Here is a 16753-nt window from a genome sequence, read left to right on the forward strand (position 1 = left end):
CAACCTCCGGATACAACGCATCATCCTCCGACACTTCCGCCATCTACAATCCGACCCCACCACCCAAGACATTTTTCCATCCTCACCCCTGTCTGCTTTCCGGAGAGACCATGCTCTCCGTGACTCCCTTGTTCGCTCCACACTGCCCTCCAACCCCACCACACCCGCCACCTTCCCTTGCAACCGCAGGAAATGCTACACCTCCTCCCTCACCCCTATCCCAGGCCCCAAGATGACTTTCCACATTAAGCAGAGGTTCACCTGCACATCTGCCAATGTGGTATACTGCATCCACTGTACCCGGTGTGGCTTCCTCTACATTTGGGAAACCAAGCGAAGGCTTGGGGACCACTTTGCAGAACACCTCCGCTCAGTTCGCAATAAACAACTGCACCTCCCAGTCGCAATCCATTTCCACTCCCCTTCCCATTCTTTAGATGACATGTCCATCATGGGCCTCCTGCAGTGCCACAATGATGCCACCCGAAGGTTGCAGGAACAGCAACTCACATTCCGCTTGGGAACCCTGCAGCCCAATGGTATCAATGTGGACTTCACTAGCTCCAAAATCTCCCCTTCCCCCACCGCATCCCAAAACCAGCCCAGTTTGTCCCCTCCCCCTACTGCACCACACAACCAGCCCAGCTCTTCCCCTCCACGCACCGCATCCCAAAACCAGTCCAACCTGTCTCTGCCTCCCTAACCTGTTCTTCCTCTCACCCATCCCTTCCTCCCACCCCAAGCCACACCTCCATCTCCTACCTACTAACCTCATCCCACCTCCTTGACCTGTCCATCTTCCCTGGACTGACCTATCCCCTCCCTACCTCCCCACCTATACTCTCCTCTCCACCTATCTTCTTTTCTCTCCATCTTCGGTCCGTCTCCCCCTCTCTCCCTATTTATTCCAGAACCCCCACCCCATCCCCCTCTCTGAAGAAGGGTCTAGGCCCGAAACGTCAGCTTTTGTGCTCCTGAGATGCTGCTGGGCCTGCTGTGTTCATCCAGCCTCACATTTCATTATCTTGGATTCTCCAGCATCTGCAGTTCCCATTACCACTAATCCAATCATGAAGACTTGTTCCGAGATGCTTCCTCACTATTAGAATTTTTTAAAATTGGCCTTAAATTGCTGTGCCTATTCTTGAAAATGTTTGATGTTTTTTTAAAAAAGGCCATGATAGATATAATTTTTCAGTTTTCTGGCACTTCCCCTGAGCCAAGGGAAAAGTGAAAGACGGTAGGCTATGCTCCTGTAATCTCCATTTTCACAACCCTCAATATCCTTGGGTGTATCTCATCCTGTTCTCATGTCTTGTCGACTTTAAGTACCAACAGTCTATCCAACACATCCTCCTTTTCAATTTTGCATCTTGTGATGACAGATTTTCCTCATTTAGCTTAATGTCCTTAGTAGCATTTCCCTCCTTGTGAAGGCAGATACAACATATTAATTCCCCACCTGAGCATGCCTTCACTTCAACGTATAAAGCCCTTATTTGTTTCCTAATCACATCTACTCCCCCATTTCCCACTCTCCTTACTGTTTGTACAGAAGACTTCGGGATTGCCTTTATGTTGGCTGCCAGCCTTTTCTCATAAGTCATCCTAGCACCTTCCCTGTGAACCTTCTGTTCCACCTGACACCTGTCATATCATAAGTACATCTTTTCTGCTTTATCTTAATTTCTGTTTCCTTTCTCATCTTTTGTCCTACCTTTCCCTTTTAAGGGGTTATACCTTGACTGTACCTGATCAATTTCCTCTTTGAAGGTATCCCGTCACTCAGTTACAGATTTTACCATTAATCTCACATTTCAGTCTATCCGGCCCAGCTCTGTTCTTGACCCATTGAAGCCCATGCACTGCCAATTGCTTTTCCTAACTCTGAAAGACCAGTGGCATTCTCCATCATCATCCTACCCCTTAGGATGCGAAAATCATTATTTCCTAGATGTTGCCCCACTATCACTTGATCTATTTGGCCCAACTTATTTCTAGAGCCAGCTCCAACAGTGGATCCTTCCTTGTTGGATTGGTGATATACTGCCATAGAAAATGTATCTAAACATGATTTATACTCACTGCTCCTTACAGTCTACATTTGGCTAATTAAATACCCAAAATTAAAACTATACCATAATGGTGTCTTATTTATGTAATTTTGTTTTGCAGAATTTTTCTCTGCATCCCTCCTACTGGTTGGTGGTCTATAGGCTCGATCTAGGACCTTGTTTATTCCACAGCTCTAGTCAAATTTATTCTGTCATTGAAACTGTTGGGACATCCTCCCTTTTCAAGCACTGCGTTGGTTCCCTTAAAACATACTGTGTCCCCTCTTTTTCTGCCCTTTCTGAACATTTTATACTCAGGAATATGTAATACCCAGTTCTGCCATTCCTTGAGCCAGGTCTCTGTAATTGTCATATCATATTTCCATGTGACAATCTGCATCTGTGACATCCCAATCTTATTAAATATATTTTGCACATTCGCCTATATGTACAGTGTGATTTAGAGTCCATTATTTTCTCCTATGTTCTGTCTTCACCTATTAATATAGTTTTACCTGTCTCTCCAAATATTTTGTGCACCATGATATTTTTCTTTTATGTTTTCTCCTGGTCCCCACACCTCTATCCATTTAATTTAAAATCCTTTCAACAGCACTAACAAAGTGACCTGCAAGGGACTCAGTGCCAGATCTGCTCAGATGCAACCTATCCAACTTATATAGGTGTCATCTCTCCGAAAGCCAGGATCAGAAAGCCCCTATTCCTTCACCATCTTTCCAGACATGCGAGCTCGAATTTCTCCAGCTGGCATCATTTCCTGCTCACGTAGCTGCCAACGGTATGAGTACTGTCCAAGAGTTCCCGTAATACAAATCATTCTGCATTCCACTCAAGTAAACTGTGCTGCCATGTCTTATGATAACAAGGTGTAGAGCTGGATGAACACAGCAGGCCAAGCAGCATTAGAGGAGCAGGGAAGCTGACATTTCGGGCCTAGACCCTTTGCAAGGGTCTACACTAAAACGCATCAGCTTTCCTGCTCCTCTGATGCTGCTTGGCCTGCTGTGTTCATCCAGCACCACATCTTGTTATCTCAGATGCTCCAGCATCTGCAGTTCCCACTATCTCTGCATTGTCTTAACTTCATTTTCCTTATGTTGGCTTTATTCTGCTTCAGGTTTCTTGTATTACTCTATTATGTCAGCCTGAACATTCCCTTCTTCCTGCTGTTCCTCAGTTAAATCAGACAATGGCTTCTTTTCGTAATAATGCATCTTTATAATTTAAAGACAGCCCTCAATAGCAGTCTCTCACTAATTAACAAATTTACTGAAAAAGACCAGAAGCTAGAAGTGTCTCCTTCCCACCGTTTACCAAATTCTTTACTCAGCACTCTTTACTTAAAGCATATCTTTCCCACCCCACCCCCCACTGAATTTCCTCCTTGATCCAGATGTACTCACATTTCCTCTGTTTCTTTCAAAGTCTCCCTCTCACTGACCATGACCTCTTTTTGACACACAATAACTTACTGTCTCATTACACTATTTGGATGTGGTTTCCTGAAACACACAGTTACCAACTTACCACACGTCCAGTGGCCCCATGTGGGCCTGGAAAGCCTCTTTCACCTGTAGGTCCCTAAAAGGTTTTGAGAGTAGGAAAACAAAACAGTTAAATCATATGTGCTCAAACATTATGTCTTTTGCAAAGTTATTGTGAATAATGTTTGAAGGATTTTAAAGTCTATTGTAAATAAGGTTTAAAGAACTTTTGATTAATATCGGGATACATTGGATGAAAGTTATAAACAGTGACACAGATCGGCACAATTCTTTGTGCAGATTTTTTTAACCAGCAAGAGCACATCTCCCAACAGAAGGACCTCAGCCCTACTTGGTTGAGAATGAGCGAAACAAGATGGCCAGGGCAAACGTCAGGTTTTTTGAAGGGAGTTTCTACAGGAAACCTGGAAAATTCTGACAAAAATCCAACTTCTTTTAAACCACGTCATTGAATCACGAAATGGTGCTCCACAAAATAAACCCATTCAGAGAGCTGTTCAACAAAGTGTAGAGCTGGATGAACACAGCAGGCCAAGCAGCATCATAGGAGCAGGAAAGCTGACATTTCAGGCCTAGACCCTTAGCTGTGTTCATCCAGCTCTACACTGTGTTATCTCAGATTCTCCAGCATCTGCAGTTCCTTCTATCTTAGAGAGCTGTTCAATTCTTTCTCCAATGGTCTAGCAAATTAACAAATTAAAATAGAAACTTATCATTGAGCAAATGTTGCTCCAGTCCTCTTGGGCAGTAGAACTGCCCCCTCATTAGAGAGGCAACTAGAGCTGGTGTAATCCGAGGGTCCCCACACATCACGCAATGGGCAAAGTCAAGGAGGTGTGCCATTCATGGCAACCTCAGCTGGCATGCGAATTAAACCCACACTGCTGGCATCACTCTGCATCACAAACCAGCTATTTAGCCAACTGAGCTAACTGAGTATCAGTGATTTAATAGCATATGTTAGATAGATATCAAGATGTGCTCAAAAAGTACATTTTCACTTCAATGGCTCTTACTTCAAAAATATTAAGCAAGCAAAAAGCTATGATATGCTCAAGTATATCAGAATACTTTAAGGAAAGTAACATTTTTGACAAATTCCTCATGAATTAAATAAGATAAATTAACAATTTTTGTTTGGACTGGTTTATACATTGATAAATGACAATGCAGATGTTAATTTTCCAACTTACTGAGGGACCTCTGTCACCTTGTTTACCAGTTGGACCAGGCTGACCTGGAGGTCCGGGAGATCCAGAGCGACCTGGATTTCCACCCGGACCAGGTTCACCGCGATCACCCTGCCAAAACAAAACGGCAACAGTCATCATTGATGGGGAAAAAATGCCGAACACCGATTTTAAGCTCCTTCCTTAGGTAAATTTGCAGTTGTAAATAACTTGAATTTTCTTCACCCTCACCTTGGGACCAGAAGCTCCAACTCGGCCAGGAGGTCCATCGGAGCCTGGATTACCCTAAAGTGTAACATAAATTATTTATGAAACAACACAACCAAAAAGACTGGGTGGTCTTAATGAATAATGGAAAAATAGATTTCGAGTTGATGGTTGTTCGTAAACTTCCAAATTACTGTTTAGAAACAGATTCTGTGCTAAAATGTATGTGATACTGTCTTGCTAATGTAGTATAATGCATGATATCCCTTATTCTATTTAAAGATAAAACATGAATAAAACTACTCACATCTCTGCCAGGTTGACCAGGGGTTCCACTTGTGCCAGGTGGACCGGCTGCACCTGAAGGGCCTCGTTCACCAGGACCACCAGGGGAGCCCTGTTTGCCAGGTTCGCCCTGCATAACACACGGTTGGTACTAATTTGAGCAAACATCCTTATGGTTTAGTGTACCTTCTTGAATAGCATACAACGATATTTTAAAAATCTGAAACGCAAGTCCTTCAGTCAGATCCCCTGAAAAAAGCGATTCTCAGTAACATGAATTATAGCGCAAAAGGCAGCTGTTTAATGATCTCTATCTGGGTGAGCTCTTTTGTAGGAGAAATCCAAAAAAAACTCAGATCTCTCATCTCTACCTTGTGTCCATAGCAGCTTCAAATAACTATCTGTTCTTCTTGAAAAGGACCAGCTATTTTTTGCCTTTTTGTAATGCCATAGGTCAAGATAGAGTCAGGAAGTCACAATTAAGAAAAGTGAGTCAAAAGTTACAGTGAAGAATGATTTAAAAGTATAGAAATTGAGGTATTGAAAAAATGAGCATGTATTTCAATTTCAACCGCTTGAAAAGTAATGGTAACTATAATGTCTAAAGCTGCTGAAGTAAGAAAAGACAGTGTAGAGATCAGGATCCTCAGGAAAAAATAAAGAAACTGAAATTTCTAGTCTGCTACAAAGACAACTTAAGGTTGGTCTAGACGTCACATTTAGAGCTGCATGGAAGGGAAATCAATGGAGGTTACGTGGCTAGAGTTTGATTCACAACCAAGAACAAAGTCTTCTGTACAAATGTAATTTAATCAAGTACTGTAGCATTTTCTTTCACTTTCAGATCGATATGTCCTATTTCCAGAAGGAACTATGTGGTAGATTGCTTATTAATTTGATTATATTGGAGAAATAGCTTCGTCTCTGAGTCCAGAAGGCATAAGTATCACATGCTGTGATGGGCCCACTCGAGTCCATGCTGGGCCCACTCGAGCCCATGCTGGCGCATGCAGGAAACCTAAGTAAATGTCATTGAAGATGCTGTACTTACTGATGGTCCTCTTTGACCTGGAAGGCCTGGTCTCCCTATTGAACCAGGTAAACCTACCAAGCCTCGTGTTCCTGCCAAACCCTGAGGGCCTGGTGTGCCAGAAAGACCCTGTTAAGGACAATGTGGGTTAGAAAATAATTTACTTCTATGTGTAATAGTTAAGGTAAAACATTATTAAGACATATCCAATAAACCAATTTTACGAATCAATCTGTTTGGAGGTGTTATTACACATCACTGGAGCAGGTGGGACTTGAACCTGGGGCCTCCTTGTTCAGGGGTAGAGTCACTAACACTGCACCACAAGAAGGCCACATAGCCCATGCAGACTCAGATGCTTCACTTGATGCTAATCTCATTCTCTTTAACAAGTCAAATTTCTCATGCTTCTGATTGTCCCTGAAGTTAACAAGAACTACAGTATTTTTAAAAATTTGTTCTCGGAATAAGGGCATTGCTGGCCTGGCCAGTACTTATTGCTCATCCCTATTTTCCCAGGGAGCAGTTAAAAGTCAACCGCATTGCTGTGGGTCTGGGGTCACATGTTGGGTAGGATGTAAGTTTCCCTCCCTAAAGGGCATTAGTGAACCAAGTGGGTTTTGCCAACAATCAACAATAGATTTGTGGTTATCATTACACTCTTTAAATCCAAATATTTATTGAATTCAAATTCCACCATCTACTGGATTGGAAAGGCAGGATTCAAAACCAGGTCCCCAGAACATTGAATGGGTACCTGGGGACCTGGTTTCCAGCGATAATACCACTAAGTCATTGTCTCCCTGTATCACACTTCATGAAGCAATTTTGTCACTACCTACAGTGATATGATGCTGAGGGATGTTCGACAATGGTCACTACAAATTTGATTACTCTACGTCTAGAATCTGAGCAATCTAACTTACATTTACACAAAATATACTGCAGTAGGCATTAATTCATAGGGAATAAGAAGCAAAAGAACTGCGGATGCTGTAAATCAGGAACAAAAACAAAGTTGCTGAAAAGCTCAGCAGGTCTGGCAGCATCTGTGGAGGAGAAAAAAGAGCTAACGTTTCGGGTCCAGTGACCCTTCCTCAGAACTGATGGTGGCTGGGAAAACGTCAGTTAATTCATAGTGAATCCTTTTATTTGTTGTATTTTAGAAATTATCTCCAATCCAGTATCTCAATCTAATTTTGATAACTAGCACTTTTATTTGTTTTAGGTACCAGATAGGTTACTTACAGGGGGACCGGTTTCACCAGGTGAACCCTTCTCACCAGGGCTACCTGGTACGCCTGAGTGACCAGGAGGTCCAATTTCACCACGTGGACCCATTTTGCCAGCTGGACCAGCTGGGCCATTTTTACCGGGGGGGCCTGGAGGACCAGGAGAACCTGCGCTGCCCTGTTGAAAAAAAGTAAAGGTTAACAGAAAGTCTAAAAGGATATGATCTACATTGTCTGGAATTCCTCAGTGGTTCTCCAGTGAGAGATTACAGAAATCTCCAGCAGTCAGAAAGCACAATTCTGCTATTCTGTCATTGATGTCACAATAGAAGCATGGAGGAATTGGTGGAAATTTATAATTTATACAGGGAGAACAGAAGAGAATTGTAAAGAAGTAGATGAGTCAGTTGGAGGATGCGGTACCAGGCATAGAGTGTGGCCAGAGGGCATGATTAAGGGAGGTCTAAGTCCTGGAGTCAGCAGAACAGAAGGGAAACAGTGAAGCAGAGATGGGGTGCAAAGTCCTTTTCTGCAGAAAAATAGAAAGTGCCTTTGCTTATTAACAAGGAGGAATGGGAAAGAAAGGTCTTAAACAACTGAAAATAACAATCATATTCAACTGCAACATCAATTGATTGAATGTAATTATATGATCTGTTTGAAAACCAATGTAATACAAAACATTCAATATTTGTGAAGAAATGACATTAACTTAATAAATCAACCAGGAATAATTATTGAAATATTTATGAACAAAAAGATCTCTGTATTCCATTTCCTAGTTCTATATTTGATTTTGGCACAGGAACAGGCTTATTTCAGTATTCATTACCTTATTTCTTAATAAAAAATATTACAAGAGTACAGCTAGCTTCAATACTCTTTATTAAGTAAGGTGAGCTGTTACCGATTTCCAACACTGGCTATTTAGCATTCAAATAAAGGTTTTCTGGACTGAAGAATGAAATTTACTTATTCATTTTACCTAAAGGTTTCTGATGCTTAGTCATCTAATCAATTAATAATTTTGGAATGTATTTGGAACATGTTGACTATTTAGGTCCAACTGATGAATAAGTTAAATAATTATGAACTGATAAAAAACATCTGGCACGCGTGAAGCATGAGACTAATAACTCGTAAATTAAACAGAGGGCTTTCTTTATGAGAGCAGGCTTTTGTTATGTAGAATATTCCCATTCATTAAACAGTAGATCAAATGAGAACCATTAAAACATTTAGATGTATGTTTTCATCAAGTTGGAAGAGATCCACACCTTAGCCAATGGTGCCTAAGCCCAGAATCAGGAACCCCTCCCTAATGTCCATCATTTTTGCCTGCAGAATGGTGAGAGGATTGGGGTAAGAGTTATTTCACACATTGCAGTTCTTAGGGCAGCAGCACATACAAAAGTACGGCTTCCTTCAGGCAGAAGTAATTTCTGTTACCGGAATTTCCAAAACATCCATAAAAATTCCACAGTTCTTTGGAGAAATAAGGTATCATTTTGGAGAGGTCTGACTACTCCTTTTGAATAAGTCAGGTACCAGTTGGGAGAGTCCAGATATCTCTGTCAGATTGTTAAGTGTAGATATAGTTTGTGTTAAAAGAGGTAAGGTTTGTCATATTGTAAGGCTGTCAAATCGTTTAAATCCTATGATCTTTAAATTTCGGAGAGCAAAATACAGCTTGTAGTTGAAAGCAAAAAATGCTTGCAAGTTTGGTAGATGGTTGTTGACGTAATTCTGAGGCAAATCATTAAAGGATTAGCGCTGCTTGTCTACTTCCACAAAGCTCCATTATCACGGTGGGATAGCGTGAGATTGTAAACTTATAGTTTGATTGACAATTCCAACTGGCCAGGCTCTCCTTGACATAGAAACATTTGGCTTTTATAAAACAGCAAACGCTTGACGGAGTTGAAAGAACTTTAAAATGATCAATGCAAGCTTCTTTTTAATATAGAAAGTTGGTAAGCAATACTTAGAAGTTTACTTTATTTTATCAAGCCTCCTGAAATATGATGAATAGTGGGTGAGTTGGCATGGAGGTTTCAAAGGGAAATGGAGGTGGGTGGATAAAAGTTGCTCGGCATAAATTGGCACAGGGACTATAAAGGCCGTGGAGATACTTGAAGAGGAGGCCATGAGTCAGCATAGATTGACAGTTAGTAGTATAAGGGCTTACAGAAAAAGGGGGAGGTTGGAGGGTTACAGACAGGCATCAGAAGTGAATGAGTGTCTACTGAGTGCAGAGGAGGTAGGAGCTATGGCCACAGGGTTGTTTTAATTCTTTATTGTTTTTACTGCAAACTTGAACAAGATCCAAAATCACTGAGGCCAGTCTTTTCCGCAATTCAGCTGAAAGGTCAGGAGGCCCTGTGACTATCTGCACACTGCTTCTGGCATCAGTGGGTGTGATTGTAGATATCACCCACCCTCTGCTGAAACAAAACTCCTGCCATTCAGACCTTTCTCCGTGATTAGGGAAAATTTTCTGACTCTGTTCATTTGACTCAGAAGGAAACATTTGGCCCAGTCCTACTGGGGATAAAACTTTCTTGAAGATCACCTGGGACTCTCAAATTTTCATAAAAAGAAGTTATTCATTTTGTAATATTATATTTTAGGTTTTCACCATTAATATAATTATTTCATTGTATATTAGTCATTTCAAATTTAAGATATTTCATCTGTACATAGAGAGGCAAGAATACTTCATCATTTTGGCATGTTGTCTGCTGAGCTACACCCTACCTCCGAAAAACTGAGACAAGATTATAGATCCTCAAACATGACCAAATATCTACATCGTGATTTTTATACTATCTATCGATATACTCTGAACGATAAGGGAAATAATGTATTTAATAACAAATAATCAAAGGTAAAAATCATGATAGACATTTGTCAGAAAATACGAAATGTTTCAAGACCTGTACAGAATATAGATGAATGTGAACAAGAGAACGCATTCACACTGGCATGAGTGTAACTATAAGTACTACTTACTGCTGGTCCAACTGCACCAATTGGGCCTGGGCCACCAGGAAAACCAGAAGGACCCTATAAAAGGGACAATCTCAATTAGAGAGTTCTCGAAGCTGCTTAAGGAACAAACAGTCCAGTTCTCAAAAACCACATCTTTCTTTTATATGAAATTTGAAAATGACATTTTATAATGTGTTAGAAGGTAACGTAGAGCTAGTAAACAATTACACTTTAACAATGGCATCACACATAGCATCTAGAAATGATGATGTCCATTGTGGTACTAACTTTCACTGCCCTTGATCTAAAATATAAACCAAGGAAAAACCCAACAACGACAGACAGATCTACTAGATTTAAGGCTCTTTCAAGAGTAAGAACATCTTCAACAAATGAATGATAATGTTGATAGTTTTGTGGAAATAATTAATTCTATTCTGACTTCACAACAAATAAGCTTAGTAATCTCAACATATCTGAAAGGTTAAGGTTATTTCTAAGAACAGAGATACTACTAAATTGTGCCATCTTTATTTACATGATCACAAACTTCCTTTTGAAGAACATTATGATGAATTATAATTGATTCAATCAATCAATAGTGCTATATTCTCCTGATATTTTATGAGATCACTATTTGACACTCATACACGAAAAAAATACTCTTAAGCGGTCACCTTAATAGACTTAGACTGTAATTTTGGAACACGTTCTAAATTGGACAAACGATAGCCAAAGGATTCAAGTGCATACTAAATACTCCAGGAACTTAATTTCTCAGAAGCAACAGCACATTCCCTTTTAATTCAAGGCAATTTTTATGAATTACAATGTGGGACGTGGTGAGAAATTTCGGAAAACTGGGTGAGATTTCAAATGAGGGTCTTCTCGATGTCAAAACTGAAATGTCCCATTTTCCAAACAATTGCTGTACGTCAAGATGAAATCTTGCTAGTGAATGCAAGAGGTCTGTTAATAGGGGCTATCTTTCATTGCCAGTCTTGTTATTACTTAATCTCACCTCATTAATATGCAGTCTCTCACTCTACACCCCCAACAGATAGAAATTAGGCGTCAAAAATTCCTACCATAAAAGCCAGAGTGGATACTTGTCAACTACGAGTTCACTACCTGGCTCCATTTTAGGCACCCACCACCAACATCTCAGGGCATGCTCCGGGGCAAAGACCACAGGCCTCCCAGATCCATATACTTTGGCATATGGCACACACCAGCCTTCTCACCTCATCATGGCACATGTCTATTTCATTTGGGCTAAGGCAAGGTAGCTCAGTGGCTAGCACTGCTGCCTCACTGTGCCAAGGACCTGGGTTGAACTCCAGCCTTGGGCACCTGTCTGTGTGGAATTTGTGCATTGTCCCTGTGTTTGCGTGGGTTTCCTCCAATTTCCTCCCACAGTCCAAAGATGTGCAGTTTAGGTGGATTGGCCATGCTAAATTTCCCATTGTGTCTGTAGATGAACCATGGGAAATGCAAGCTTACAGGGATAGGGTCAGTGTGGACTTGATTTGCCAAGTGGCCTGCTTCCACACTGTAGGGATTCTGTGATGTTGTTGACACGTTGGCAATTCAATGGTGTGCTTTGGAGCAAATTGCAATGTTGCCTAAAGAAAACTTTGCAGGACAGGCACCCAGCTTGTGGAGAGGGCTAGGCTGCACCTCTGGGCTACTGGTTTATTCTCTTAGTACTTACATACTCTGTGACTACAGTGATAAATAAAGCATTCAGGGTCAAATGGGGAGCAGAATCGATAGGTTGAACGGTCTAATTCTGTTACTATATCTTTTGGTGATATTCACAGCATTCTTGCCCTGCATTCAGCCACTTTGCCCTGAATTCTGCGCCTTAAAGGCTTACAGCACTTTTGCCATGCTTTACTACTTAATGCAGACAAAGCCGGATGCTTGTCAGCAGTCAGCAGTCAAGGGGCTGGACAGATCATTCTATGACACTGTGCCACATCAATCTCACACCTACAGCATGGGACCTGTACCCTATGCTGCAAACATACTGCATGTGTTTCAACCAAACAGTCACTTCTCAACCAGTCCTCAGTGAAAAGCAAAACAGGGGCTGCCATCTGTCAGGGGCTCCTGTCACATTCAATTAAGGGCACGGTCCATTCTCAGCCTAAGGGTTTGAAAACAGTCAAGTGTCCATTTGGGGTGAATACTAAATAAAGACTGAAAAAACTGGATGCTTTAAATCGGAAACAAAGACAGAAATTGCTGGAAAAGCTCAGCAGGTCCGGTAGCATCTGTGACGAGAAATCAGAGTTAACATTTTGGGTCTGGTAACCCTTCCTCACAACCAATGGCAGCTAGGAACATGAGATAACAAGGTGTAGGGCTGGATGGACACAGCAGGCAAAGCAGTGTCAGAGGAGCAGAAAAGCTGACGTTTTGGGCCTAGACCCTTCTTCAGAAATGGGGCAGGGGAAGGGGGTTCTGAAATAAATAGGGAGAGAGGGGGAGGTGGATAGAAGATGGATAGAGGAGAAGATAGGTGGGGAGGAGACAGAGAGGTCAAAGAGGCGAGGATGGAGCCAAAGATGAGTGTAGGTGGGGAGGTAGGGAGGAGATAGGTCAGTTCAGGGAGGTTGGACAGGTCAAGGGGGCGGGTTGAGGTTGGTGGGTAGGAGGTGGGGGTGGGGCTTGATGTGGGAGGAATGGTTAGGAAGGCAGTGACTAGCTGTACTGGTTTTGGGAAGCTGTCGGGGGAGGGGAGATTTTGAAGCTTGTGAAGTCCACATTGATACCCTTGGGCATGCGAAATATGAGATGCAGTTTCTGCAGCTTTCAGATGGCATCATCGTGGCACTGCAGGAGGCCCAGGACGGACATGTCGTCCAAGGAGTTGGGGGCGGGGGGAGTTGAAATGGTTCGCGACTGGGAGGTGCAGTTGGTTGTTGTGAACTGAGCGGAGGTGTTCCGCAAAGTGGTCGGCGATGTAGAGGTCAGTGTGCCATACTATATCAGCGAGGCCAGGCACCAACTCACTGACACCTCCTCCTATCGCCCCCTTGATCATGACCCCACCCTTGAGCACGAAACCATCATCTCCCAAACTATTCACAACCTCATCGCGTCAGGTGACCTCCCACTCAGCCTGCAACCTCATTGTTCCCCAACCCCGCACCGCCCACTTCTATCTCCTTCCCAAAATCCACAAACCCGCCTGCCCAGGCCGACCTATTGTCTCCGCCTGCTCCTGCCCAACCAAACTTATACCCACCTATCTTGACTCCATTTTCTACCCCTTGGACCAGGAACTCCCTACCTACATCCGTGGCACGACCCACGCCCTCCACCTCCTCCAAAACTTCTGATTTCCTCGTCCCTAACACCTCATTTTTACCATGGATGCCCAGTCCCTATACACTTGCATTCCACATGCAGATGGCCTAAAGGACCTCCGCTTCTTCCCGTTCCGCAGGCCTGACCAGTCCCCCTCCACCGACACCCTCATCCGCCTAGCCGAACTCGCCCTCACACTCAACAACTTCTCTTTCAATTCCTCCCACTTCCTACAGACAAAGGGGGTGGCCATGGATACCCGCATGGGCCCAAGCTATGCCTGCTTCTTTGTAGGTTACATGGAACAATCCCTGTTCTAAAGTTACACTGGTCCCATCCCACACCTCTTCCTGCATTACATTGATGACTGTATCGGTGTCACCTCATGCTCCCACAAGGAATTTGAAAAGTTCATCCACTTCACTAACACCTCCCACCCCAACCTTAAGTTCACCTGGGCCATCTCTAATACCTCTCTCTCATTCCTGGATCTCTCTGTCTCCATCTCTGGCATCCACCTGGAAACCGATATCCATTTCAAGCCTACCGACTCCCACAACTACCTAGAATACGCCTCCTTCCACCCACCTTCCTATAAAAATTCCATCCCCTATTTCCAATCCTTCGCCTCCACCGCATCTGCTCCCGAGATGAGGCATTCCACTCCCAGACATCCCAGATTTTACGTCCTCCTTTTTCAAGTACCGCAACTTCCCCTCCATAGTGGTTGAAAATGCCCTCAACCATGTCTCCCGCATTTCCTGCAACTCATCGCTCACACCCACCCGCAATAACAACCAAAACAGAATCCCCCTCATCCTCAAGTACCACGTCAACAACGTCCAAATCTAACGCATCATCCTCCGACACTTCCGCCATCTGCAATCTGACCCCACCACCAAAGATATTTTTCCGTCCCCACCCTTATCTGCTTTCCGGAGGGACCACTCTCTCCGTGACTCCCATGTTTGCTCCACACTCCCCTCCAGCCCCACCACACCCGGCACTTTTCCCTGCAACCGAAGCAAGCGCTACACCAGTCCCCACACCTCCCCCCTCACCCCGATCCCAGGCCCTAAGAAGACCTTCCACATCAAACAGATGTTCACCTGCACATCTGCTAATGTGGCATACTGCATCCACTGTTCCCGTTGCAGCCTCCTCTACATTGGGGAAACCAAGAGGAGGCTTGGGCACTGCTTTGTGTAACACCTATGCTCAGTTTGCAACAAACCTCCCAGAACCATTTCAACTCCCCCACCCACTCCTTGGATGACATGCCCATCCTGGGCCTCCTGCGTTGCCACAATGACAACACCCAAAAGCTGCAGGAACAGCATCTCATATTTCACTTGGGAACCCTGCAGCTCAAGGGTATCAATGTGGGCTCCACAAGCTTCAAAATCTCTCCTCCCCAAACCGCATCCCAAAGCCAGGCCAGCTGGTCCCTGCCTTCCTAACCATTCCTCCCATCTCAAGCCCCAACCCCATCTTCTATCGACCAATCTCATCCTGCCCCCTTTAACTGTCTATCCTCCCTGGACCGACCTATCCCCTCCCTAACTCCCCACCAACATTCACCTTCACTGGCTCCAACTCCGCCTCTTTGGCCTGTCTATCTCCTCTTCACCTATATACTCCTTTATCCATCTTTTATTTGCCTCCCCCTCCCTATTTATTTCAGAATTCCCTTACCGTCCCCCATTTCTGAAGAAGGGTCTGTTAATGTAGACGGTTAGTGGCTAACAATGGGTTGTGTGTAATAGCAGACTATGTGATAACAAGACCCGGTCTGTTGGGCAGGGGGCTAGGACACAGGAGAGTTCAAGCCCTAAAGCTATTGAACTTGATATTAAGTCCAGAAGTCTGAAGGGCCCCGAAGAAGAAAATCAGATGCTGCTCTTCCAGCTAATGTTGTGCTTCGCTGGAGCACATCAACAAAGCTGACACAGAGAGGTTGGCCAGCCATTAGGATGATGTATTGAAGTGCAGGCAACTGGAAGCTCAGGGTCAATTTTGCAAGTGGAATGTAGATGTTCTGCGAAGCGGTCACCCAGTCTCCACTTTGTTTTCCCTCGGTAGGGGAGAACACACTGTGATCAGCGAATGCAATAGACTAGATCGTACGTACTGCAGGTAAAGTGCTGTTTCACCTGGAAGGTATGTTGGGGTCTTTGCATACTGAAGGGGGAAGTAGTAAATGGACAGGTGTTACTCCTGTGGTGGTTGCAGGGCAAGGTGCCGTGGGGCTGTGGGGTTGTTCGGAGTTAAGAAAGAATGGACCAGGTTGTCCAGGAAGGAACGGTCCCTGCGGAAGGCAGACAAAGCGGGGTGGATATAGCATCAAGCCTGCTGCATTTGCTGCTCACAATGCGGTCTCCTCTACATTGGGGAAATGAAGCGTAGACTGGGTGACTGCTTCACAGAACATCTACATTCTATCTGCAAAAATGACCCTAAGCTTCGAGCTGCCTGCTCCTTTAACATACCACCCTGCTCCCTCGCCATCATTTCTGTCTCAGGCTTACTGCAATGCTCTAGTGAAGCTCAGCGTAAACTGGAAGAACAACGACTCATTTTCTGCTCGGGGACCCGTCAGCCTTCTGAATTCAATATAAAGTTCAATAACTTTAAGGCTTGAACTCTCCTGTGTTCTAGCCCTCAACTCTACACAGCAGGCCTTGTCATCACAAAGTCTGCTATTACACACAACCCATTGTCAACCATTAACAGCCTCCATTCACCCTCCTAGCCAGATCGCTATCTTCTCCTTTATCTGTCTAACTGTTCTTCTCTCTCTTTGGGCTCTATCCCCACCTATCGTTTACTCCTTATCCCTCCCTCCACCTTATCTTCTGCATTTTTCTATCTACCATCAATTCTGAGGAATGGTCATCGGACTCGAAACATTAACTCTAAT

General features: G+C 43.7%; 1 protein-coding gene across 1 annotated transcript in view; it reads right to left on the minus strand.

Annotated features, from left to right (window-relative positions):
- The window catches only part of LOC125454191 (collagen alpha-1(II) chain-like), a 163823-nt gene that overhangs the window by 23060 nt on the left and 124010 nt on the right, over positions 1–16753 (minus strand). Inside the window, exons 38-44 of the mRNA XM_048534698.2 lie at positions 10537–10590; positions 7541–7702; positions 6314–6421; positions 5285–5392; positions 5002–5055; positions 4774–4881; positions 3603–3656 (exon numbers count right to left, since the gene is read on the minus strand). Coding sequence (XP_048390655.1) covers positions 3603–3656; positions 4774–4881; positions 5002–5055; positions 5285–5392; positions 6314–6421; positions 7541–7702; positions 10537–10590 — 648 coding nt within the window. The remainder of the gene's footprint in view (positions 1–3602; positions 3657–4773; positions 4882–5001; positions 5056–5284; positions 5393–6313; positions 6422–7540; positions 7703–10536; positions 10591–16753) is intronic.

Source organism: Stegostoma tigrinum, chromosome 7 (assembly GCF_030684315.1).
Source record: "Stegostoma tigrinum isolate sSteTig4 chromosome 7, sSteTig4.hap1, whole genome shotgun sequence".
Classification (NCBI taxonomy): Eukaryota; Metazoa; Chordata; class Chondrichthyes; order Orectolobiformes; family Stegostomatidae; genus Stegostoma; species Stegostoma tigrinum.